The sequence below is a fragment of the Camelus dromedarius genome, chromosome 7 (assembly GCF_036321535.1).
Source record: "Camelus dromedarius isolate mCamDro1 chromosome 7, mCamDro1.pat, whole genome shotgun sequence".
NCBI classification, from domain to species: domain Eukaryota; kingdom Metazoa; phylum Chordata; class Mammalia; order Artiodactyla; family Camelidae; genus Camelus; species Camelus dromedarius.
The window spans coordinates 43,366,585-43,392,494 of record NC_087442.1 but is presented as its reverse complement, the minus strand read 5'-3'; the positions used below and the strand labels follow the sequence as shown (position 1 = coordinate 43,392,494).

At 48.7% G+C, this 25,910-nt stretch overlaps 3 protein-coding genes and 2 long non-coding RNA genes across 7 annotated transcripts in view; 2 read left to right on the top strand and 3 right to left on the bottom strand.

Annotated features, from left to right (window-relative positions):
* Window positions 1-4,812: 4,812 nt before the first annotated feature.
* HOXA1 (homeobox A1) lies at window positions 4,813-7,547 on the bottom strand. Of its 2 annotated transcripts, XM_031455094.2 has the most exons (3): window positions 7,118-7,547; window positions 6,820-6,914; window positions 6,273-6,333 (listed from the first exon to the last, which is right to left on the bottom strand). In XM_031455094.2, exons 1-2 carry the CDS (start codon window positions 7,463-7,465, stop codon window positions 6,855-6,857), a joined length of 408 nt encoding a protein of 135 aa, XP_031310954.1. In that variant the 5' UTR covers window positions 7,466-7,547; the 3' UTR covers window positions 6,273-6,333; window positions 6,820-6,854. The 2 variants fall into 2 exon arrangements, with proteins under 2 accessions (XP_010993708.1, XP_031310954.1); XM_010995406.3 differs by having other exon boundaries at window positions 4,813-6,333; window positions 6,820-7,547.
* Window positions 7,548-7,603: 56 nt separating this feature from the next.
* Window positions 7,604-11,728, top strand: LOC116154023 (uncharacterized). The gene is made up of 2 exons (XR_004137840.2): window positions 7,604-7,933; window positions 11,228-11,728. It is a non-coding gene; the product is annotated as an uncharacterized LOC116154023 (long non-coding RNA).
* A 446-nt stretch (window positions 11,729-12,174) lies between these two features.
* HOXA2 (homeobox A2) lies at window positions 12,175-14,469 on the bottom strand. The gene is made up of 2 exons (XM_031455092.2): window positions 13,604-14,469; window positions 12,175-12,945 (listed from the first exon to the last, which is right to left on the bottom strand). Exons 1-2 carry the CDS (start codon window positions 13,983-13,985, stop codon window positions 12,206-12,208), a joined length of 1,122 nt encoding a protein of 373 aa, XP_031310952.2. The 5' UTR covers window positions 13,986-14,469; the 3' UTR covers window positions 12,175-12,205.
* Window positions 14,470-16,273: 1,804 nt separating this feature from the next.
* LOC135321682 (uncharacterized) lies at window positions 16,274-18,569 on the top strand. The gene is made up of 3 exons (XR_010381651.1): window positions 16,274-16,326; window positions 17,572-17,633; window positions 18,099-18,569. It is a non-coding gene; the product is annotated as an uncharacterized LOC135321682 (long non-coding RNA).
* A 9-nt stretch (window positions 18,570-18,578) lies between these two features.
* The window catches only part of HOXA3 (homeobox A3), a 44,951-nt gene continuing 37,619 nt past the window's right edge, over window positions 18,579-25,910 (bottom strand). Inside the window, exons 1-3 of one of the 2 annotated variants that reach the window (XM_031455090.2) lie at window positions 25,208-25,267; window positions 21,726-22,371; window positions 18,579-20,329 (exon numbers count right to left, since the gene is read on the bottom strand). In XM_031455090.2, coding sequence (XP_031310950.1) covers window positions 19,524-20,329; window positions 21,726-22,251 — 1,332 coding nt within the window. In that variant the 5' untranslated portion in view covers window positions 22,252-22,371; window positions 25,208-25,267 and the 3' untranslated portion in view covers window positions 18,579-19,523. Of the gene's footprint in view, window positions 20,330-21,725; window positions 22,372-25,207; window positions 25,268-25,910 lie in introns of those variants that run through there. The other variant, XM_031455088.2, reaches the window with a different exon arrangement.

The following is a 25,910-nucleotide window of genomic DNA, read 5'->3' as shown; positions in this document are numbered from 1 at the left end:
TTTTTTTTTTCCAACCAAGTAACCACCCAAGCCTGAAAGGAAGACGTAAAACAATCTGATTTCTATAGTTTAGCCTTGTGACTAGACGTTTTACAAACACGTTTTTGACAAGAAAAATTTAATGGAATTTTTTTAATGGAGACACATTTGAGGTGCGTCTGGAAATATTGAAAAAGAAACACTGGGCTTTTCATTTATTCACAGTAAGTCCAAACTGCAGTCTTTCCAGAATATTTTGCGGGACATAATTGGGATTTGGGATTGAGGGGGAAAGAGTTCATAGGCTAACGTCTGCGGAGCAGAGTAGTTTGATTGATATTAGGTTTTCGGTTCTGCAACCCAAAGGTCAGCTGTATTTGCTGACTGGTGTTATTAAAAATAAAGGCTGTAAAACGCTAGGGATTTCAGTTCAGCTCTTCAAACACTGACAGCCATAGATGTCCCTTTGGGCAGCAGGTTCTGCTGAGATCAGTAGGACCCCACTGAGGAAGGAAAAGTTCTGTTGCAAGGAAACTTTGTTAATTTTGGGGGTTTGGGGTGCCTGTGGGTTTGCACCCACGTGCATGTTTTAGGTACATGAGTGAGTCGTGGAGAAAATCAAGAAATATGAACCAGAACATTCAGGAAGATATGCTGTGCCACAAACCAAACAGAAACAAAGACCAAAAAAAGATTCAGGGTTCAGACACCCCTGAAATGGTCCTTGATCTCTAAGCCCTTCCTAGCTGATACCTCCTGATAATTTAAAGGAGTTTTATCTTGGGTGCAGGCAACTCTTCTTTCATTTATTCTTCCCTAGTCTAGGTTTAAAAACAAATATATATATATATATATATATATATATATATATATATATATATATATATATATACACACACACACACATATATATGTATACACACACACACACACATACATATATACATACACACATACACATATATTGAACCTGCTCACTCTGTCTCTATTTTTATATTTTAAGAACATATGTCTTTAAAAGTAAGTAGCCTAATGTTTTGCTGTTCAAACAAAATGGCAGAAACATTCAACTGGGAGATGTTTCAAAGATTCAGTAATCCTGATGGCCTCAAAATCAAGGACCTGACTGAGTGGGTGACTGGTAAACCAGAAGTGGAAAAATTTAAGCAATATCCAGCCTGAACCAAATCACATAGAATATATGAGAAGGAGCAAGATCAAATCAGGAATTTAAAATTAAGTGCACTGGCTTCAGGTTCTAAGCCACTCTGGTTTTTATTTAGAAAGTAAGAATATTCATATTATGTGCTCTAAGTTAAACCGATCTATGTCTGGGTGCCTTATCTATCTGATTCATAAAATGAGAGTTTGGATAGATGGATTCCTTTCCATTCTGGTCACCTAGGCACAAGAAGTCTTAAGGCAGAACTTTTGGAGTCACTTCCCCACTCCGCTCCCCCCAGTCCTGTCTAAACAGCCATCTCAGATGGATGCTCTCAGAAATGAAGGCAAAAAGTAGATTATCTATAGCAGAGGGTCACCAAAGTTAGCCATCTAGTGAGTAGTTTATTTGATAGGGACATACTAACTCATGTTCTTGTGTGTATTGAAAACAGCATTTCTAAGAGTGAGAGAGGTATTTTACAGTCCCATTCAATATAAAGAAAGATGCAAAAAATAAAATCTATTTTAAAAATCCAAAAAGGAAGAAAGAAAGAAAGATGCTGTTCATGCACTGATTTCAAAATTTTAAAAGCAAGTGTTGCCTGTCATTCAAAATAGTAAATTAAAGACTCAGACTCCTAGAGCTTCTACTGCAAGGATGATTATTCTTCAGGAGGAAACACATACAGCAGTGACTTTTTTTCCCCCACAGATGTGCTCAGCCATCAGAAAAGCTTAATAAATCCCTATTTAGTATGCATTTATGCAGTGATTACATGAACTTTGACCTCCGAAGAGCTGTAGCAATTAGCTTCAGTGTCCAGCATCTTCTCCCACCATTCCCCACTGGCTTCCTCGGGCTTTCCTTTTTCATCTCAGCAGTTCGTGTACTAGAAGGGCATAAAATTTTAAAGTTGACTTTCCACCTGAGGTATTTGCTTCTATACAAGTCACTTCCCCACTCCGCTCCCCCCAATCCTGTCTAAACAGCCGCCTCAGATGGATTTGGGGGCTCTGATTGTCGATATTACTCAAACGCAAATGGATTTCAATTCAATCTTGCCCTGTACTTTCGCAAAGAAGATAAACTCTAATGGCCCAAAGAGCTTCATTTCATAGCTCATGGCATCTGAAATAAATCGGATCTCTCCTGTCAGTCTAATTTAACGTTTTTAAAATATTCAGTGTAATTTGTTTTGAGTTGAATGAAACCTAGTGGACTGGCAGAAAGCTAGAAGAGGAGGTAGGAGAAGGGCAGACCCCCCTCCCAACCCCACCCCTAAAAAAAAAAAAAAAAAAAAGCCAGGAAGGGAGTGGAAAGTGTTTTAAGTTTCTTGTAAGCACTGTTTAGCAAAAGAATAATATGAAAGTTGCCCCTTTTCCCAAAGAGGGATGGAACTGTAATTGTTGCCTTTAGCAGAGAGCTCAGATAAACCGCTGGGACTCATTCTAAAGTGACCCATCACTGCATTCATCTCTTCTTGAACTTTCGGTGAACCTGAGATTAAACGGGGGTGAGCAGCTAAGCAGTTTGTTGTTAGCAGCCTTTTCAACAACCCTTTCAGACTGAGTAAATATTGATCGGTTTGAATCTGATTGCCCCAGAGGAAAACACCACAGCATCTGAATAGCCTCCAAAAGTAAACTTTCAAAGGTGAAGCTGAGAGCAGACTTCAGAACCACAGCACGATTTCAACTCAGCCTAGTTTGGGGACACCCTGAATTTCTGGAGAACTCTGAATGAATGTGAGAGAAGTGAGAAAAAAATCATTTGGAAACTGGAATTTTATATTGCAATGATCCCAAGCTCCTAACTGAGACTCTTGTCCCTTTAAAATTTATCAACAAAACGTTATTTTCTGTTTTCTCTCTTCTGTCATTTTAGTTGCCATGGCTGCCATTTTTAAGGAGCTAACCATGCTCCTCAGAGACCAAAACAGAAAAAGAGAGACCTTGAAATAGGATGTGTTAAGCACCTTTGATTTAATCGATTGGGACAACTAAAAAGATACAAATGTTTTCCTCGTTGAAAGGTATATTAATGTTTCCTAAATGCATTGCTTGTTAACTGATTTATTCCATGACCTAGAAAAGGCTTGAGATGTTTAGCCATAATTCATCGTTCTCCTCTCTCTCAACTACATTTAAACCAGCACCTTGAAGATTGGAATCTTTGGGATTCCAGCAGGCCGGCCCTGCTTTTAGATATTGAAATCTCGGCAGTGGCATGCAAATGACACTTTAACACATTAAAGTATTTGGAAACCAGCCATCTGTTTTGCTGTGTGGCCTTACACTAATAAACAAAAGATACTATATAAAGCCAGGCGGGAAATGAAAGAAAGAGTTGGCCGACTTTGAAGTTTTTCTCCATCCACTTGAGTCTTTTAGAAGCAATCTCAGAACCCAGGAGCTGAGGGGAGGGCACAGGGTGCCCTTGATATGGCCGCAGCAACTGCGCCTGCAGAGTCCGGGCTTGCTGCCTTTTGACAGCGAACTACAGGAAATTTCAGGGATACACCAGGAGGCCTGCAAATAACAAGTTTTTGTAGGATTTCTCTCCCCAGTCCAATCCCAGCCCATCCTTTGTATAACACCCTTTGGTGAGGAAGGAAGTCATATGTCTGTATTTGTTTGTCATGCTGTAAAATTTCTGCTCTACTCTTGGGGCTAAATTAAAGCTTTCAAAAACTCGTGAAAGTAAAGGAAACTGTGGTAAGAGGTCTAGGAGGAGAGCCACTTTGAACTCTGATTTGCTGGCTTCCTCTCCTTGAGAGCAGCAGATTCTTACGTTGGTCAGAAGCAACTTGAATGTTGAGAGACTTCCTCGTGGCTTCCACAAGTTCACCTGGAAAAACCTGTTGAACCCAGAGGAGAAAATAAAATTTTTTTCTGGGTTATGTGGCATGGAATTCGAACTGTAGACCCATTAGAGCCATGATGGCTGTGAAGTAAAAGCTGAATTGGACGGGAATGAGATGTGTAACCCAGAAGGAACTGGGGGTGGGAGTTAAAAAGTGGCAGGAAAGGGTGGATATTGACAGGAGGACTGGGAGGAGGGATACAAGGGTTTACTCAGAACAGACCACACTCAATTTAAAGGGTGGAATACTTGGCGCACTATCTGACAATCCAAAAAAAGAAAGAAAGAAAGAGAGGTGGCGTGGGGGCCTCATCCTCAAACAGCTTTATACTGGAGCTAATTAAATGTGAATCTCTCAGCTCTTGGTTCACTGATGTGAGGAAAGACTGACTGAAGAGTTTCGGCTTTTGAAGGGGATTCTGTTTATATATATGTCAACATTCAGTTGGAGGTGAAAAGGTTAGCACTTGACCCAGGAAGTATCCATGTTTGTTTCAAAAATAGATCTGCTCCATAAATTTCTTCACCATTCATTTTTTCCATGATGAACTTTGATTACGATAAAGAAGCTGTTGCTATTTAAAGAAAATCAACCTATTACATAGACGTTGGCTAGGTGCAGTTACACTTACAGGGGAAGCTTCAGCTACATGATGAAAAGCATTTACTCTTTTTTTTTTCAAGAACATGATCCATATCTTTGAAAATACACACCACCCTTCTCCCCTTCCCCACATGAAATGAGCCAACTTTGTCGGAACCAACAAACTGTAGCCAAGCCAAATACATGGATGCTTAAGCATATCTGAAACTTGAATATATTTATTACAGACATCTTAAGACCCGTAAACTCTGCTCTGGATCATATCACTCCAGATCTCAGAGCTGCTCATGATTGTACAGGAAATGGGGAATATCACAAAGGCTAACTAACTGATAGAACTCAGTGTGGTACTTTAGGGACATCAAAACATTGTGCGACATGCAAAAGCCTATTCACGAATCACACAAAATATACATTCATTGTGCCATCCATCACATTAACGATTGAGTTGAAAATACATCATATCCAGCTAAGGTAACTGTGGAAAGAAGAAGCTGGTTCAAAGAGTACATTTAGGACCCGAATAATCTAGCACAAATTTTAGAGTGTGGCCAGAGAAACAAGAAAGGGGTGGGGATGGGGAGAGACTCAGCACAGGAAGTAAGGTTTCTGACCTTGTATTCTGCAGGCCTTCTTAACTCACTGAAAGAACAAATTGAGGCTACCCTCTGAGGCATCTGATTGATTTTAAGTGAGATCTTTTATTCTTTAACCTACAATCACATTGAAAGTTGTACCAGCTTTAAGAGTTTGCCCACCCTGTTTTAGTCACTTAATCTAAACATTTCTAGAAAATCTGTGTAAAGATAAATCTTTCAGGACAAAGTATTTACAACCAGCAAACTCAAACACTATGAAATTGAATTAAATTAAGGAATGAATTAATTGTGTAAACACGCTCATGGTACATCTCTTCTTCATGAGCTCCTGGACTCTCCTCTTTCTCTAGCCTGCTTTATGGGCAAAGTAGGGGAGAACTGTAAATATACACATAGATAAAAGATAAGGGGCCTCCCTCTGACATGATTCTGCTGGCAAGGAGACTATATTCCAAAGGGCATCTGAAAGGAACAGTAGGTTCTGTGGAAATCTCCTAAAAGTAGGAGTGTTAGGGGCCATCAGAAAATTGATGCTGGCACTCAGTCTGCATTAAGGAGCCAACACTCCCTCCTCTTTCCCTTCCCCATCAAGTCTCTATTCCAGAATTCTCTGGAAATACATTATCTTGGCCAGGAGTCCCCCAGATAGGATCAGAAAGGAAGAGAGAGATTGTAAATGGAAAGGAAGATAAGCTAAGAATGTGCTTTAGGTAAGAAGTCCCAGCCGGAGGACTAGCCTGGGCTGCTGAGTGTGGGGCTGGGGCGGCCTCAGTGCGAGGTAGGTAGAGTGTCTGAGGTAGAAGACCCCGGGGAAGGAATGCAGGGTGATGAGCTGGACTTTTCTGAGGATTCCTCGGCCTTCTCCTCGCTTCCCGGTGGAGTGGCTGGAGAGATGTGCAAGAGGCCCTCCTTCTCTCGCTTCTTCTGCTTCATTCGGCGATTCTGGAACCAGATCTTCACCTGGGTCTCATTGAGCTGCAGGGACGCGGCAATCTCCACCCTGCGGGCGCGCGTCAAATACTTGTTGAAGTGAAACTCCTTCTCCAGCTCCGTGAGCTGCTTGGTGGTGAAGTTGGTACGCACTGCATTGGGTTGACCCACATAGCCGTACTCTCCAACTTTCCCTGGGGGCAAGGTGGGAAGTGATGAGAGAAAAAGTAAAATTTTTATAATTGATAAGAGATTCCCTACACCCTTCAGAGCAACATTAAGGTAAAGGAGGAATCAAGAATTTCTCAACACAAACTGTGCTGGAGAGTGTGAGTGATGAGGTGTAAACGTTGTTAATCTGAAGCCGACCATTAACTTCATCAGACCAGTGATTAATAGATCCTGGAGATATTAACAGAACGCCCCCCTACACACACAAACACACCTACCTACTTCCCCATTTCCTACTTCCAAAACCTCTAAAGCCCAGCCCCTTTGGAACCACAACAGTCCCAGATGTTCCTTTGCCCCAACTGCACCTGGGCAACCTCCCAACACCCGACAACACTAGTGGGAAACAAAAACTTGGGGGAAAAAACATGATTAATTTGCCTTGGAAACTAAGCATACCAGCTCCTTCCAGAATCATCAAGGAGCAATCTTGGAATGGCAAGACTGACCTGTTTTGGGAGGGTTTCTTTTGACTTTCATCCAGTCAAAGGTCTGAGCTGGAGAAGACGTCTCTGATGCAGGGGAGCGACAGGCTTCTTGGTGGCTGGCGTGGAGAGGGGACAGGGAGTTATTATACGTGGCCAGGGCCAGGCTCTGGTGCTCTTGTCCATATGAGTGGTGAATGTACTGAGGCGAGCCCACCGCGCCCCCAGCATAACCCTGGTGGTGGTGGTGATGCTGGACCATGGGAGATGAGAGATTTCCAGAGTAAACAGCGGGAGCGCACGAGGGGTACCCACCACTTACTTCTGCTTCCTGATTTAACGCGTAGGGGCTGTAAGGCGCGCCGAAGTTCTGCGCGCTGTAGCCTGGACCACAACTCGAGTGGGAGTAGGACACCCCCAGGTTCCCGGGAGTCTGGTAGGTGGCCGGCTGGGGGTGGTGATGGTGGTGGTGGTGGGGGGGCGGGCTGATCTGCACCCCCCTGCCCACTAGGAAGCGGTCGTCGCCGCCACAGCTGTTGGCACTGACCGCGCACGACTGGAAAGTTGTAATTCCATGATCGGAAGGGTAGGCTCGCGCTGAGCAGGTTCCCGAGTCGCCACCGCTGAGGATAGGGTATTCCAGGAAGGAGCTCATTCTTGCATTGTCCATCTGTCACTGAGTGACCGGGTCCTGCGAAGCTCTGGGCGACCGTGCCAACTTTCTCACTTCCTCCATGGGGCTGGAGAAGAAAAATGATATGAATGTACAGTGCGCAGGAGGGGGGGCGGGAGGGCGGAGGGCGCTAGGGGAGAGGCACGTGACTGTATCAGCCAATGGCCGAGCCTCCTGCGAAAGTTTGCTGGCTCCTGCGGTGATGGATCACCGTTTCAGTGGCATTTAAATCCCCGGCGCTCCTCAGTCTAGGTGACGCGCAGTCGCCCCCCCAGGCAGCTCGGGCGGCAGCAGCAGCTGCGGCGGCTGCAGGGGCAGATTCGGAGCGCTGGGGCGACGGGCAGCGGAGGCTGCCTTCTGCGCGCGCTGACTCCGATCGCCACCCTTCTCCGGGAGGGGGTGCTGGGAGGCATCCCCAGTCACCGCCCCCTCCCCACGGTGCACAGAAAGAGGAACTGGCAAGAGGTGAGAAGCAAAGAGGGCTCCGCGCTCTCTTGGGTCGGGAATCAGTGGGCGGGAGCATTGTGGGCCGCCACTAGCACAGAGGCCGAGCCCGTAACGCGAGGAGCTGGAAGAGTCGCTCCCCGGGCGCTTTCACTGCGGTCCCTGCTGTGTTGCCGTGGGACTGTGAGGAGCGCCGAGAACTGTGGCGTATGACGAATCTGGGCCACCAACTCTCCAAACTCCGGAAGGAGAGGAAAGTGCGCAGAGGGCTGGCTGGCTGGGAAGATCTCGAGTGGGCGTGGATGGGAGGAGGGCAAGAAAGGAAACTTCCCTTCTCCAAGGAGGGTCTTGAAGCCCCTTTTCCCCCCTTCCCCCCTCCCCCCACTGGCTATTAGCATGGCAACGGGGAGCTTCTGTAATTCGACGCCCGGGAGCGAGTGAGCCTTGGGAGTTAAGCTTGCCGGAAGAGGTCGGGGGTGGCCCGGCTCTTCGCCCTCCCTCTCTCCTCGCTCTCCGCCCCTTTCTCCTCCCCATTCAGAATTGCTCTGGGAGCCCTACGGGATCCGGAGCAACTCCGCCGCTGGATTTTGAGGGGTAGGAGGCGGGGGAGAGAGATGACGCTAGCGGACGTGGCCAGCGTGGGGGCCGGGCCGTACGCTGCAGACCATCTGCTGGCTCCCTAGGACCCAGGAGTCTGGGTCCTCCTAACCCGACCTCAAAAGGCGAGCTAGTACACAGCTCCAGCAAAGTACGTTAAACTACCATCCCCGCCCCCGCAACGTTTCTCGTTTTCTGGAGGGGGGATGTTAGGAATGGTAAAGCCTCCTTTATCCACCCCCACCCCGATTCTGCTGCACAGCTGAAGTGGGGGTGAGGGCTGGCAGGTGGGAGGGCAGTGGACAGATGGCTGATGGTGGACGGGACATTTTTTTCCTCCCTTTTGTGACTGACTGTAGTTACTTGTGTGAATCTTCAAGTCTCTCTCTAGAGAGACACGTGTAAATCTGAGCGTCATCCCAGGACAGGGGTCCTGTTCTCCATCACCCTCATCCTACCCGGATGCTGACGGGGTGGTTAATTGCTGTTTACTATTAGGTTTCGTGTCAACCCTTGGCTTGTAGAGAGAAAAGGCCAGAGGCCAAGAATTGATGCATTCTTAGGTAAAAGAAATCCAAAGATCATCCAAGAAGTTTTGTAGCCAATGCTGTGCAGATTTTACTCTGACCATGTTTGCCACATCGGAATCGGACAGATGAAATTTATCTGAGGATTGTATGTGGATTTGGGGTTCCCACTCGCCTCTAGTTTTCCCTTCCCAATTAGAAGAAGGAAGTTTTGCTCGAGGCAAGCACATTTCCAATGTGTTAGCCTTTCAGGTTTCTGTGTCTTGTTCTCCACATATAGGAGTTCCCTCCTAACCTGTCCACATCTCTGGCAGATATTTGACTATGGATTCCTTCAGTAGCAAAGGAATATTTCCCCTAAACATTTCCTTTTGAAAGGGTACTTTCCTGTGACCTTTGACCCATCCCCAATCATGGTTAAGAAGGAGGCAGAAAAGGTCACTCCTGCCCCAATTGCAGCATCTGGGGAACCTCATCCTGGAGAAGGGAAAAGGCAAGGCAGCCCTACCGATGGTGGCTTCCTTGGGAGTGCCAGGCCTCCAGTCAGGGGTAGAGAAGGGGCTCCTGTTGGGGAGGAGGTAGGACGTGAGCGGGTCTCGGCTGGCATTGCGGAGGATCTGCTCTCCCAGCCGAACCCATCGGTACGTTCTCCCCACTTGTCTCTTTCTTGTCCCTTTGTTGGCCTTCTCGGCCGCCGGCCGCAGGGCTCGAGCCACAAAGCCACCCTAGTCCACAGCTGCTCTCCTTCCTCTGCTTGTTCTCGGCCTCTGGCGCTCCTCTCCCTCCGCCTCTCTTCCTCCCTCCGGGGCTCTTTTCAGGATGGAATCCTGGGTGGAGCGTTTTTCTTGGGATCACAAGCGTGCGCTCGGACCCTCGTCCGCTGCACGCGGGCGGGCGACCAGCCTGCCTCCGCTCACTGCTCCCGGCAGGCCGGGCTCTCGCGGCCCGGCCAACCCCGCCCCGGCTGGCTGCCCAGAGCTCTGCTCTCCCGGCGCGGCTCACAAAGGCAGCTTCCTCTGGCCACGAGCCCGCAGGCTTCCGTAGCTCGGTTCCTTCCCCACCCCCACGAAATACTAAGGCTCACTTCTCCTTGTAGGAGACCCTTGGTCCTCTGGGCAAGTGGTCTAGTGCCCCAAGACTCGAGCTAGTCTCTTTAACCCCCCCCGGGAGAGTGGGTGAAAGGCGAGCTTGGTCACTATTTAAATGATCGCCTGCAAGCGGCTTGCTGGGCTCAAAGAGCCTCTTTCAGGGCTCTTCTACTAGAAGGGGAAGGAGCGAGGAGGAGACAAAACATCGCCGAGGCCCGAGCGGTTCACGGCATCCGCGGCTCAGCCAAGCTGTTGTTTTTAAAGAGCAATAAAAATGAATTATGACTAAACGCCTTCTAACTTAATGCTTTCGGACGGGATCCCCGGCAAATACGTAAGAGGATTTTTATTTGTGCATGTGTTCCTGCAATTGATCTCTTTGATGACATTCTCATTCATAGAAAGCGTTTGATTTATGAGTGTAGGATGAATCGCAAACAGCAGCGGCTTAGCCCTGGCCGCAGCCCGGCCGCCTGCTCAGCTCCGCTCTGCGCCTGGGGCAGGAGACCGGCCAGGGTCTTCACACGCCTCCACCGCTGCCGGGATTAAGGGGGCAAAGAGTGGGGGAAGGTAGGGAGCATACCTAGGAAGAAAGATCGCGATTTCCTAATAACTTACAAGCCTTTGCTATTGAGAGCCGGGTTCTTAAATCAACCCGCCCCCTACACATGTTGCTTACACGCTGCGTTTTCTCACGGTCAGTAGCCATCAGAACAGAGCTCAGTGAGGGAAAAAATAAACATAGGGAGACATAAGAAGGAAAGAAAAAGACAGAGCAACCCAGTAACATAGCCTAGATTACATTTTATTGGTATTTCATTTAAAGTGCTTTTCTGCTTTTTCTCTCTAGAAACTGGGTTAATTTATAACCTAGGGTGTAGGAACATTATATTTTAAATCTCATCTTGCTAACCTGACTTCAAAGATTTAATGGTCCATTATTTGCCATGTAAACATATTTAAGAATGAAATATTGATTTTTCTGACCCTGGGGGAAAATAATCCTAGTTTGACTGAACCAAAGGATTGGAAAGAACCCTTTCCAAAGTGCATTTTCCAACTGGTAACCTCTGTTTTGTTTTATTTTTGTTTTTCTCTTTTAGGTCTGTTTGCCTGGACCCATCAACAGCTGGGAGACTAATCAACCACACTGAAAATGTTCGGGGATTTGTGGGGGAGGGGTTTGGAATGTAGATGTTTGAAACAAATATGTATAAATAAATGAGTTGCTGATAACTTAGTTATTGACCTGATAACTTAGTTATTGGTAGCTTGTTAAAGAAACTTCATGTTCCTCCTTCCTGGAGTTGGGGGTTTCTGTAGGCACTGTGTTTCTCCACTTTCAAAAGCTTGGGCTTGGCCCAGCTCTGAAGCTTCCCAATCATGTTTCTATTACCAATTTAAATCTATGGCTTGAACCTCTACATTGAAAAACCAAATCCATTCCCTTAAAAAACAACAACAACAACAACAACAACAGCAAAAAGAAAAAACCCACACTTCTCAGAAGCCCTAACCATTTTTTGGCTTTCTTTTCCATTGCTGACTGTTGAAGACTTTGGACATGCCCCCTTTAATAAATATATTAAAATTGAAAAAGAAAATGGATTGTTCCAGAATTTTATTTACCAAGTTAGACTAAAAGAAGAAAAAGAAACCATTATGAGCCTTAAGAGGAGGAGAAAAAAAAATAAGAAAGCTACTTATAGCAAAGGAGAATTTATTCTACCAAAAATACGCATGACAATGCATCCTAATGTAATACAAAAATAAAAAGAAAGTGAAGATACAATTACATGATCACTTTCTTGCAGGCCTCATATATTGCTTTCAGGAAATCACATAGAGGATTGTTGGGCTAGATTTAAAACAACTAAAACTCCAAAATAATCTGAAAAAGATGGCTCTGAAACTGGGTCAGGGGAATCACTAAAGAGAAAATCTTCAACATTTAAAGAAGGGAGAGGGTAGATGGATGGAGAAGAAAATAAAATTAAAATTAACTCTCAGAATAAAAGAAGGCAAAACCACCTGGTCAGAGGGGTTTTTGTTTTGTGATGCTTTGTTTTGCTTTAATGTTTTTAGTAATTCAGATGCTGCAAGTCGATTGTGGTGAGTGTGTCTGTAAAAAAGTCAAAGCTGTCAGCTGAAATATCTACAGGACTGTCGAGGGAACCTGGCAAACTGGGCGAGACTGCATCTGAAAGCTGTAGGCAGGAATCTGTGGAAAAAACGTTAAAGTCCTGCAAAGAGGGGACCTCGAGGGCCTCGGGACTGTCATTGTTTAGGCCAGAGCCACAGTTCTGGCCCATTGTTGACAAGCAGTTAGGAACAGTGGGTGACTGGTGCTGAAAATGTTTCAGATTTTTCTCATTGCTGGTTAAAGGCGAAACTGGGAAACTTTGGGAGTCGCCATTGTGTCCACTGGGAGCCTGCTGCTGAGAGAGGGCGTTTTGCTGAAAAGTGTAACCTTCCCTCTCCAGAAGGGCCCCGGAGACGCTGAGGGCTTGCTCAAAGAGCGACTTCTCTTCCTCATCCTCCTCCACTTTCTCAGAGTCTTCGAGGCTTTTAAATTTTCCCTCACTGTTTTGGTTCTCCTTACACTGGGTCTGCCTCTTGTGCTTCATCCTCCGGTTCTGAAACCACACTTTCACTTGTCTCTCAGTCAAATCCAGCAGCGCTGCAATTTCCACCCTTCGGGGTCTGCAGAGGTACTTGTTGAAATGAAATTCTTTTTCCAGCTCTAAAAGCTGCGTGTTGGTGTAAGCAGTTCTCAGGCGCCTGGAGCCCCCGCCGCTGCCATCGGCGATTTCCAGGGATTCTGCAGAAAGGGAAACCAACAAGAGACACACGCACAGTTGGAGGTGGAGGGGTCCAAGCAGAGTTATTCCACTGGAGAATAAATATAGCAGAAAAGATCAACTGCAACAAAATGGCCGCCCCTGGATGCAGGAAAGCTATTGTGCTGCCTTTCCTGGGAGCCCAACCCGAGGAGACCCCATCTCTTCCACTTCCATCAAATTCCTGCCTGTAGTTCCCCCCAACCTCTCCATCCGGGAGCAAACTTTATATTAGCCACACCACAATTTATAATTAATGCATCAGCTGCTTAGCTGAGCAAGAGCGATCTATCACTCTTCATTACTGTCAAAAAGCCAAACTCTAGGACAACTAGACAAGAGGAGGTCAGTTCCAACTCAAATAAATCATCCCACATTACACAAGTTAGGGAAAGTTCCCCCACCCCCTTCTTAAAAATATATATATATATATATATATATGTCTCATAGTGGAGCGCAGGATCCCTTTTCTCAACATCAAACCCGCTCCTGAGCCCACAGGGGAAGGGAAAGCAGCCAAGCATCTCTCCCTCTCCCCCTTCTCTCCCAGCCCACTCTCCCCTCCCCCCATAACCGCTCTTGGGGCAGCCCAGAAGGGGAAGAGGGTCCCGGGACCTGGGGCCAAGTCTTTGGACTGACCTTTGTGGTTGAGGCAGGCAGGGCCGGTGGTGGCGGCGGCGGCCGAGGCGGGCGGCAGCGCGGTTTTCTTGGCCGCCTTCTTCTCCTTCATCCAGGGGTACTCGGGCGGCTGCAGGGCGCCGGCGGGCACTGGGCTGCCGCGGCTGCCCGCGGGGCTCGGCTTGGGGCGGCCGCCAGCGCCGTGGCGAGGGTGACTGCCCGGGTTCAGGCTGGGAATGGTCTGCTCAAAAGGAGGAGGAATCAGTGTCGAGTGTGAAAGCGTCGAGGTCTTGATTGATGAACTTTGAAATGTATCAGCGACAGGGGGAAAAGATGTCAGGCACTCAGCGAGCGACGGCTGGCTATTGATAAAACCAATCTCTCGCTCAAATTCGTAATTCATGGCCTTCTCCTTGGAGCCCCCTCGGAGAAAAAGTTCCCTCTTCTGGAGGGGCTTTGGGGGGGCAAGGCCCAGGAAAAAGGCGAGCACGGAGGGAAAAAAAAATCTATCATAGAAGATCGCTGCTGGGGTGTTTTTTTTCTAATTCACTGATTACAGCCGTATGGGGACCGTGCTACTATTAAACTATTGAATTCATGGAGACAAGGTTGAAATTGGACCGAATTGGCTGTCACATGATTGCTTCTGCCCAATGACAATTTGGGCTTTAATCAAAAGAAGCCACTGTCTGTTTGATTGATCCAAAAAAGTCGGGAAGGAACGCCTCATTGGGGGCCAGCGAGGCTTTATTTACACTTTTTTCAGGGCAAAAATACATATATGTGGGTGTGGGTGGAGATGCCTGGGAGTGCGTGGGGGCAAGGGTGCCTGCCTGCCTCCTGATCAGCAAAGATCTGGTGTGTGCGCCTGGGAGTGTGTGTGAGTGTGCGAGTGCGTGCGAGCGGTGAGCCCTGCGCGGGTCCCGCCGGCAGCTGCCCTCTGCCTCCCCCGCACACTCCGCGCATTGTTTGGGACTGTCGGGAAGACGCCTCGCACCTCACAAATCATTTAAGCACCTCAGTCTGACGCCTGCAGTCATTAACAAAGTAATTCATTAATCTTCAAAGTTTTGACACCCGAGGGCCCCCGCATCCCAGCCACATAAGTTCTGCTAAGGCAGGAGGAAGAAGCAGAGGGAGAGGGGGGATGAGACAGAAGAGAGAGAGGAGGAGAGAGAGAAAAAAGGAGAGAACGGAGAAAGAGAAGAAGGATTCTTTTGGGGGATTCCCCCATTTATTTCCCTCTTTTTTTTTTTCTCCACATTTTCTAAAACCAGTTCCTGGATCTCTGAACTCATCTGTCTCTGTTTTCCTTCCTATCAGTCTGTCTTTCCCTCTTATCCTCTTTTTTTCCTATTCTCTCCGTTCCTCCTCCCTCTCTCCTCTGCCCACCTCTCCTCCCCCAACCTCCCGCAGGCCCTCGCCCCCCTCCCAAGCCCGGCTCCGAGTCCGCGCCCCCGGACCCCGGACCCCAGCCCATTGTTAGCCGGCTTTTCCAATTGTTAGCCGGCTATGCATCTGGCTCCACCGGGAAGCGGAAAACGGGAGACGGCTCTCGAAGCTTCCCGACCTCCCTGCGCTATCAACTTTTCAGAAGTGGCTGGAGAAAGATAGATGCATGTGCCAAGCGAGCCAACAATCCCAGGTCCCTGTGTCCAAATCCCTGTAGCCAGGGCGGCGGCCAGCCAAAGAAATGCCGCCCCGAGCAAACGCGTGCGGCTCCTGGCATTCTGGGTTTCATACCCGTGGGGCTCGGGTGCGGTGAGTATTTCTGATTTCCAGGAAGTCTTTTGGAAGTTAGCAGCAGGGAGGGAGAAGGCGCTTGTTCCTCTCTCTCTGTTTTTTTCCCCCCTTTCTTTTCATCCCCTTTTTCTCGGTTTGTCTTTTTTTTTTTTTTTTTTTTTTTTTTTTTTGTCGCTCTGATGGGGGCTTCTTGGTTCAGGCGCAGTGAGCCCTCCCTGGCAGCCTGAATTGTCTCCTGCACCTTCCTGATTCTTGGCCACCAGGGACGTTTGCACTCGGGTTCAGTTATGGGAAACAGTGTGGTGGGTGAGAGAGGGCGACCCATGGAGGAAATATAAAGGTTCTGTTTCTCTGTTCACTTTCTTTTTTCCAACTTCGAGACGAGACTCAGCGCATCTTGGACTGTGCTGGAGGGTTCAAAAGATAACACCTTTAGGTACCAAACAATAACTTCTAAAAAATCCACCAAGCCAGAAAGAAGGGAGGAGGCTGAGAGAGAAATCTGAAGGTATCTGTTTTCCCCCAAACCCTGAGAATGATGATTCGCTTTTGCTTCCTTTGAAATGGACCAAGTGATCAGACTCCCCCAGGCCGGCAGGCATCGGTGGCAGGAAAATAAATCATTCTGATGGCCAGGGAGAGATTGTCGGGGGAGAAAAATCTATGTAGAAAACAAGGAAGGCCGACCAAGGCACAAGGATAGGACTCCATCTCTGAGGCTGGCATCAAAGGGGGCTTGGGTTGGAAATTATATATGAAGCGGCCTCCGTCTTTGACCAGCCCAGAGCATCGCCTTACAGATAGAGATGCTATTTTGGAAAAATGTGAGGTTTTTCAGTTTTCTTGCTTTTATTCCAAACAAAGCTCTGAAGGAAGTCTGGGTGCGATCAATCTTGCTCACCAAAAGCCTTGACAGCTTCTGGCCCTTAAGAACACATTTCAGCTTCAAGCTCTTTCCAAGATCAAATGTGGCCGAGCAGAGAGGAGAGGAGGAAACGCAAGTAAACAAGGAAAACTAGTCTTTTAAAAGATATTTTTTGGCAGCAGAAAGAGTTATCAGGCTGCTTTTAAGAAGGGTGTTTTGCGGACTCTGGGATGGTGGCTTTGGGCATTTGCTTTTACCAGAAAATTTTGAGGGTTAAGGGGAGGGGGAGCACCGAGAGGGAGCAGCGCTGCCCCCATATCGCTGAGGCTTTGTCAGGGGCTGTGTGGGTGAGAGCTTTCTGCTTGCCTGAGAGGCCTTAATTCAAATACCATCTGGAAGAAAATCCTTTTCTTTGACCATTCAACACTGCAATCTTCCCCAAATCTATTACTTTAACTTGGGAGATATTTTAATAAGGATTACTTTTTAATATCTAGGAAGCTGGGGCGTTGAGATCGATATTTTTTCTTTGAAAGCCAAAATGGATGTCTTGACTGGCAAGATATGGGAAATCATATTGGAATCTCATTTTAAAAATCTCTGCCCTGAGGGAAGGAGGAAGCCTCCAAACAGTTCTCTTTCAGCTAAAGAGTAGATTTTAGAAATGGGTTCAAATAGTGAGATCCCTGAAAGATTTTCCTCCCTGGGTGGGTTGCTCACTCTGTCTCTCTCTGGCTCTCTCCCTGTCTCTCTCTCTATCTCCACTGTTCTGAATTCTCCCAGGTAATTTTACACACTTCTCTAAAATTATTCATTAAAAGAAGACTCCCTGTCTGCTCAGCCCACTGTGTCCAGAGCTGAACAACCAAAAGGGCAGAAGCTCCAGTCCTTACAAAGACTGGTTTTCTAGGCTTTGCATTTCTGAGGGTCACCATATTTCAGCAGGGAGGCTGAGGTGGGGTAGGGAGCAAATCTACTTCTTCCACAGCCCAAACTTTTTAAAAAGAAAAAAAAAAAAAAAAGGACATAGCAGGAGCCCCAAGGACAGATGTAGGGGAAGCATCTCTGGCATGAGAGAAACACTCAGATCTCTACAGCTTCCTGGCTTTGCATCTTCCCAGTCTTTCTTTTCTTTCTTTTTTAAAACGTGAGGAGGTGCCCTAAAAGCAATTCCTTTGGACCCAGCAGGTACCCCAAAATGGCTTCAGTGTCTGTTTTTAAAGCTCATCTGAGAGAGCTTCTCAGGGGGAAGATAAAGGCCATGATGATGTATATTTTGAATTGCAAACAAAATGGCGACATTTTCCATCTCTGTCTCTGAAAGATACAATCCAGGGAGAAGGGGGATCTATTTCTCACATCAGATGTTCTTGATCCCCAGACGCAGGTGGTTCCTCGCTTCCAGCTTTAAGGGGAGCATGTTGCTAAGGATGCAGTTCTGAGGTTTGCACTTTCTGATTTTGGTTCCTTCTCTGAGCAATTCTTTTATTTGACGATGAAACTATTTCCCTTTCCTGTGACTGCCTTTGCCTCTGCCAGCCAGTCAGTACGCAGCCCTATCTTAAATTCAGGAGTAGAAATGTAATGTTTAGCTCCTGTAGCATCAAATAAAAGAAGTACTTGTAAAACTGCATTTTTATTAGAAAGATACCAGTCTTCTTTCTCTCTCCCCCTCCCCCTGGGGCCATAAAAGGAAAGCGAGGAGGGAAGCAGAGGAAATAAATCCAGACAATGCCAAATCCCAAATTCCGGGAAGAAGCCGATGCTGAACTCAAGTAGTCCATGGAAGGGCTCAGGGAGGCTCCTCGAGGTTCAGCCTTCCTTTTGCTGTAGACCTGGGTCAGCCTCGGTCTTTTCCGAGCCTCTCTGCTCCCAGCGGCGATTATAGGAGTGATTCTTTCCTCCTAGCGTTTGAGACAGCGAAGCATCTGCGAAGAGTCCGATTGCTCCTAGAAAGTGCTAGGGATCCTCCGCGCTGCGGGCAGGTCTCCGTGCTACGGCGTTGGCTGCTCCGCTTTGACCAGAGGAAGACGGTGGAGGAGAAGACAGCCCTACCTTATTCGCCCGCGGGGCTGCGGGGCACCTGTGCGCCTCGGCCCCGCTTCCTTTGTTTCTCCTGCACTCCGCAGCCCCTGCGCCCATGGCCGGCCTCCGTGGCAGCTGGGCACCAGGCAGCCCAGCGGGCTGGCTGCTTGGCGTTTCCAGAGCTGCTGCCGCTAGAAGCTCCAGCTGCCTTCCCGAGAATTCGTCGCGCTCCCAGGCGAGCCGCCGGGCCAGGCCTCACGCTGGAGCTGGAGGGCCCTGGTGGCCTGCTCCGCCAGTTCGCCTCTGCCTGGACTCCACGCAGACCCTTATCTTCGGCCAAAGAACCCCTTCTGAACACGGATATTATTCAGAATAAAAACTTTATTTTTTGTTTTGTTTTGTTTCTCATTTTTTTAATGTGAGCAGCAAGGAATGTAGAACTCTCAAAACAAATCTAGCGTTTTTCGCGTTTACAGATTGTTTTTTTTTTTTTTTTCAGTTTTGCCGGATGTTACAAACCTAAATCACTGTTTTCAAAAGCTGGATCCTCTCTGGTATTATTGCATCATTACCGTTTTTATAAAGGAATTATATTTCCCTTTCAAATAAAATTTTTTCTATGTACGCCAATACACCATTGAACAAAAGGCCCAAGAAACCTTCTGAACAATCAGGGTACAGAATTTCTTTAATATAAATACGAGCGGATGGGGATAAATAATATTTAAAACTTAGATTATTCAATGCTTGCAAAAAAAAATATAAATAAATCTGACTGTTCACCAGCATACACACACGGAAAGACGTACACTTAGTCATCCTTGCACAGGGAGCCCCTGTTTCAAAGCGCCTTTGATTTTTTTTCTCGCTCTTTACAAGAAGTGCAATTTTTTAAAAAATTAAAAATTAAAAAAAAAGTAATCGCTTCCCCTCGGGAGCCATAATGTACGAACAAATTCACATTGGAGAACTCGGCTAGAAAATCTGTTCATATACCCTGTTTCTGATCAAAGAGTAGAGAAGGTAAAGGGTGCAGGGCCAGCGGCCCAGCGAGGGGCGGGAGAAGATAAATATCGCTACCGATACAGACAGCCATTCCAGCAACCAAGATTGCTACGTCACATAAACTATAAAAACGTGATACCAAAGAAAACAAAACGGGGGAGGGGAGAGGGAGAGAATGGGGAATGGAGGAGAGAGAAAAGGGAGGGGCAGGGAAAACCTTAAACAAAACAGAAAAAGCAAATGAAAAAGAAAAGTGGGGGGGGGGCGGGGGCACTCTCCTGGCGCGCAGCCCTGAGCCCACCATCACAGATGGGTGAGCTTGGGGGCTTCCTGAATTCTTCCCTGAGAAGGATGGTGGGCGGTAAGGTCCGTGTAGGTGGGGTGCGGCTCCCCTGGCCCGGGCCCGTGATGGTGGCCGCTGCCCAGCGGCCCAGCGCCCCCGTAGTCCATGGCAGCCGAGGCGGCGTGGGGTAGGTGAGTTAGGCCAAAGAGGGGTGGGCCAGAGTTGCTCATGGGTTCCACATAGCTGCCCCCCACGAAGACGGGGCTTCCCTGTAAGTGTGGAGTCCCATAGCTGCCGTTGCCCTGCAGGCCATGCCCATGCGGATCATAGTCGGGTGTGCCCCCGGCGCCCGCCCCCGCCGCCGTGTAGCGCTTCTGTGGGGGCGGCGGGGGTGCACAGCTGGGCAAGGGTGCGGGGTAGGATGCGGGGGGCAGCCCATAGGCGCCCTGGGGGGGCTTGGAGAAAGGCGGGGGCGACTGGGGCTCATAAGGGACGCTATTAACCAGCGAATGCATAGAGTTCAGATAGCCGCCCGCTCCGGGGGGCACAGGACTGCGACTTGGAGACTGTCCCCCTGATGACGTCAGCATGCCCTTGCCCTTCTGATCCTTCTTGTACTTCATTCGGCGATTCTGGAACCAGATCTTGATCTGGCGCTCGGTGAGGTTCAGCAGGTTGGCCATCTCTACCCGGCGGGGCCGGCACAGGTAGCGGTTGAAGTGAAATTCCTTCTCTAGCTCCACCAGCTGCGCGCTCGTGTAGGCCGTGCGCGCCCTCTTGGACGACGCCTGCCCAGGTGGGCTCTTGTCGCCTGCACAGCTCTCCCCTGCGAGATCAGAGGAGAGAGGAAGAGTGGCATCAGGGGCTGCCCGCAGCCCCTCCCAGCCCCTGACCCAGCCAGTCTCCTCCTTTCTCCAGGCCCCAAAGATTCCTCCATCTGTCAGGGCCCAGAAAGGGAAAGAGGAATTAGAGGCTGTCCTCTGTCCTGGTGGGCAAACAGTGCTGGTAGCTCCTAACAGAGTAAAGTTGCAGATCATAGGCATCTCCAAGGCTGGGAAGGACAGAAAAGCAGGATACCCTGTTTGTTTTTCTGGTCTATATTTCCCTGCTGGGGACATTCACTTTCTGTCTAATTTATGGACCCTAGGGATACTGGACTGCAAGTTCCCTGTGGGCAATCTCACCATCTTCATTCCCTTCACAGTAACTGGAATATGGGGCACCTAATATACACTCAATAAACTTTTCCCTCTGTCACTGTCTGACTGAAGAATTAGACAGTTGCCTCAACTGGCCACTTATTTAATCTACCAAGTGCAGATGCGTGGAGTGGAAGCTCCAATCTGGAAGGCCTTCTTTGCCCAAAGGAAGAGGTCCCATTGAAAGTATTCATTTCTGGTGGGGAGGCCCAGGCCCTTGATGCTGGGTGCTATTAATTAGGACTTCTCCATGTCATCAAGCAGCCGGTTCCAGCTTCACCCACTAATCTTGACCTTCCTTTCCTCCCTGGCCCCCCAAATCCTGGCTCTGGATGACCCGGATACTCAGGCTCAGAGCAGAGCCCTAGCAATTGGAGAAGCCAGGGGCAAAGGAAATCAAGACACTGGGAAGCCCAAGACCCAACACCTATCTTCTACTGGAATCTGGTTCCAGGAGGCCCATGTGGTTCCCATTAGAATGACAAGTCTGCATCCCCTCCCCCAGGAGATCCCTGGCTGCCTTCATTGTACTAAGTCTGAGTAGAGCCTTCCCAGAGGTAAGGCAGCCACTCCATCTGCTGGAGCAAAAACTTAAAAATAGGCTCTGATTATAGGCAGAGCATTGATTCTGATTTGGAGTCCTGCTTTTATTCTGCCACATTTCAGTGTGGAGTAGCTGTCACTGTTTCACTAGAAATGAGGAACTGTGATGAAAAGTGGAGTTCAGGTTTGTTCTGCCCAAAGGTCTTAACTCCACAAAAGGCATTCCAAAGTCACTAGGCCCCACTTGCTCTTAGGTCCAGAGAGACTCTCATCAGGTCTCTTTCTGGGATTTTCCTGAGCACACAGAGTCCTGTCACCTCCCGAGTGCAAAAACTCTCTGGAAACCTTTAAGGGTTTGAGGGAGGAGGAGTGAATTCTTGGGCATGTTTCAGGGCCCCCAGACCATGCTGGCTGTGGCTGGTGTGGCCTGCCCAGCTGGGCACCAGGCTGGAGTACCCTCCTCGGGAAGGCACCCTTTACCTGAGCTGGAGCCGCTGGTTTTCTGCTTAGTGTTTTGCCGAGACTCTTTCATCCAGGGGAAGATTTGTTTGGCCACGGTGGGCGAGTTGAGTAGAGGGCTCTTGGCTGCGCTGGCAGGGGTGGGGTTGCTGCTGGCATTCTGAGGTGGGGAGACTGATGAGGGGGGCGGGGGCGCAGCAGGGATGGGCGCAGGGGGCTGCGGAGGGGGTTGAGGCTGCTGTGGGGCAGGGGGCGCGGCCTGGGGTGGCGGTGGGGCCAGGGGCGGCTCGCCCAGGCCCGGGGGCTGTCTGGGAGGACCGCTCAGGGTGCGCAGACACGCCTCGCTCAGCTCGTGCGCCTTCGGGTGGACCCCGGCATTCGTGGGCGACTGGAGTGAACAGGCCGGTCGGTGGTACTCGCCATCAGCGCCCATTGCCGCAGACGCCGAGTACGGCTGCTGACTGGCATTATAACCGAACCCATTGGCTGCCTGGTAAGGGTAGCCACCGTAGATCGCCGAGCTGTCGTAGTAGGTCGCTTTTTGCATCGCGTTGTTTCAGGATCTTGATCGCACACTCTGACAGGGGCTTGACACCCGTGAGGGCGCACATTGGCACGCCCCCGCGGTCACGTGACGCTCCGCCGCCAATGGCTGCCCCGCGCAGACCTGAGGGGCGAGAATCGCAGCGCCGTGAGGGCTCGGCGCAAATCCATCTTACTCTCAATAGCTAAGTGACATGAAAGCCATAAAAGAAAAAGTGGTCAGCAATATTTAGCAGCACGACTTGGCCCCGGGCGCAGAGAGCCACGCTATAAAAAGCCGCTGGAATTTACTGGCAGCTACAAATATTTGCTTAACTTGTGCCTGGAGTTGGGGGGTTTTCCGGGGAGTGAGGAGGAGAGTGAAAGGTCCTTGGAAGCCGGGTCTCGGGAGCTGGAGTCCAAAAGGAGAAAGGCCTGATGGACTAGAAAGAAACAGGGTCGGGATCCTTCTTTTCCAGGGAAGAAGAAACAGGGTGTCTCTTCGTCACGGCTCCTTGGATTTCTCCCCTCTGGGGATCACGCGCAAGGGGCGAGGGGGTAAAGGTGAGATTGGGTCACCAATTTTTCCTCCAATTCTCTCTTTAGAACTGATACTTGCCAAAAGAATCATGATGTGTGGTGACTTCCCATCCAGGCCCTTCTTGGACCGGCCAGCACCCTAGAGAGGTATGCACAATTTTTTTTTCAGGCAATAGCCATACTCAACCCTGCTGGATTTCAGAAGCTGAGCTTGTTAGGCAGTTAATCTACACTTGTGAAGGGATATGACCTACCTCTTCCAAAGAGCCCCTTGTGGTCAAGGAGAGGAGAGAGAAAACTTTGGATGGAACATCCTGTGGGGAGGGACCAACACCACCATTCCCCTCCAGGAAGTCACTCAAATCTTGGACAATTCTTTACTCCTTCTCTCTCCCTATTTCTCAGGCAGGTCCCAGCAGGTCACTCCCAGCTCTTTTCCCCTGCTACAGAAGGTCCCCAGACCTTCCTGCCTTGGACTTTCCAAGGTGCTGTTATTCAGGGCAACTATCAAATTCTACCTGTTAAAACATGATGGATTAGAGAAAAAAAAAATCCACCAAGAACCTGAAAAACCAGCGTTCATCTCCATGACCACGGCTTGAACTCTCCTTCCAACTTAACGATAATAGATTCTGTCCTAGAAACTGCTATGTAATTTGATGTATGGGGGTCATTTAACTCCGGACGAGGGATGGAAGCACAAGCCATAAAATGCTGCCAGGGTTCCCTGATCTTTGTGTGCTGTTGTTGTTGTTGTTAATATTCCTTGGCCTTTTTACCTGCTTTAGAAACACCAAGTAAAGGACAAACCTGGAAATCTAAAAAGCAATTGAAAGTCTTCTCAACCCCTTTTTATTTAGGAAGTGGACTACAAAAGTGAAATCTATGTTTTATTTTTGTTTTCACCTTTTCTTGGTTAACCTCTGGTTCTCAGCTCAGAAAACTTCGATGTGAGTTCATATAGTTCCCTCCCAATCAGAATTTTAGTCTCCCTGGCCATTTAAGAAAATTACAAATTTTCTTTATGACAAATTCATGAAGAAAATTGTTTACACTTCTATGTTTCAACTATGTGTATTTGAGTCCTGGAGTTATTCAAGTCTTCCAGGAATAGCAGACAGTTTGTTAACTAAAAAAATTAATGTAATAAGCATCTACCAGTAGATGATTATAATTTTGTTTTTAATAATGGGCTCCTTTAGATTTCATTATTAAACTAACAATCTGCCCAACATCTGGAAAACAGGCACAATTAATTTTCCAGAACCTCAATTAAAAATTACAGCAACCCTTATCCGGAGTTATTGTATGTGATCTTGAGCCCTGGAGTATTGTTTCTCTTTTGGAAACAGATAGGAAGCTACAGATACCATGGTTAAAAGTAAATAAATGATAAAATAAAATTTAAAACAGAATAGCAATTTAATGTCTTAGTTTCCTGTTCTTTCACTGAAAATAGTTCCAATTACATTTGGCAGTGTTAATGTCTGCCATCATAAATTTTTAAGATACTGGGCTTGTGTAAAATAAAACATCAGGTTAAGAAAATTACTCCAGACACTTGAACAGCAAGATATTAGATAAAACAAAATTAAGTTGATTTTGAACATGCAATATTTCAAGCGACTTGCTAATCCATTATCACAAGCTACACCAGCCTGCTGCTTAGGTCTTTCCATTAAGTTGTGCATTGTCTTGTAAAATAACAAAAATACCCTTAGAACTCTAAGAACATACAACAACCTCCTAAACTTAAAATGTGAATTCACCTTGTAGATCCCACCAAAGTCCCTCCTATTGTTTGAGTCAGCAGATAACCACCTTGGGACACACATAATCCACAATTCCCCCTCGCTGCCCCAACACAGCCCCTAAAGTTTGCAACCTAGTAAAGAAGTTGTAGATTTGCCAGCCAGGAAACTTTGCTTTGCACCCTTAAGCAAGGGCTGGGGATGGGAGGAGAGTCTCCTGGAAAGATGTGTTTCTGGACAATAACCCCCAGGTGCAAGAGCTGAAAGAGGGCTAAGGAGGCTAAACTGAGTTACAGGAAGCAAGCCCTATTGTCTCTCTGGAAGATCTGCCCAAATTCAACCTTTTACCTTCAGGCACCGCTCCCTTCTTCCACTTCTGCCCCTTCCTCTGCCTGCCCTCACCCCGAGTTAAGCGGAAACAACGGGTAAGAGCCCCCGCATCCCTTTGCCCACCCCTTCCTCTCTCCCCAACCCCGAAAAGTTGAGGCTGGACTGGGGGAGAGAGAAGAAGTGGGGGCGGGGATGGGAAAGCGGCCTGAACTCGAAGTGTAAGGGTATCAGTCACTGCCGGGAAGGAAGCTCCGGCTTGTGAACTCTTCTTGAACCGAGATTTAAGTCTGCAGCCATAAATCACCGAGACGTAAACTCCGCCATTCAGCGCTGAGAGCAGCCGGTTGTGGCCCTGCTTACCTTAACTTCTGACGAGCGCTGCGAGAGTGGGCTCGGGCTCGGGCGCAGGCTTGGGATCCGGCCCCCGGCCCGGCTTGGCGGCCCGGCCGGGTCCCCTCGGCGCGGGATGGGCACCAACCCTCAGCATCAGCCGAGACGGAGGGCGGGAGGGAGACCCTGAGGCCCGGACGCCGCGGCGCAGAGCGTGGCTGCCTCACTGCTCCAGCACGGCTCGCCCAGGGCGGACTGGGGCGGCTCGGACCCCCCCTCCCACCCCCACTACCCACCCTCCCTCCCCTCCCCCCTACACCCGCCCCCTGCCCTTCCCGAGGGCAGCAGCCGCGGCCTGGAGATAAGCGCTAGCGCGGCGCGGGGCTCTGCCTGGGCTAGTGGCACCGACTTGGGTATGTTTCTTATGAATACTACACGCGGAGCAGCGTCTGGTCGGGGGGTGCGATGGGGGGTGCTTGGGGCGGGCGGGAGGGGAGGCCAAGGCTCTGGGGGAGCGCGGGCCGGTGTGGGGGATGGGGCTGAGGCGAGGGGAGGGACAGGAGCGAGAGGGGGAGCTCGGTGGTTGCGGGAGGAGGGTAGCCTCCCCCCAACCCCAACCCTCGCCCTCTCCCCGCTCCTAGGCGTCTCTAAAGTCCAGGAAAATTATGCTAATGAGGACAAACGGCTCTCACAAAGGGGCTCTCTTGCTGGCTCTATTAGGAATCGGTTTGAA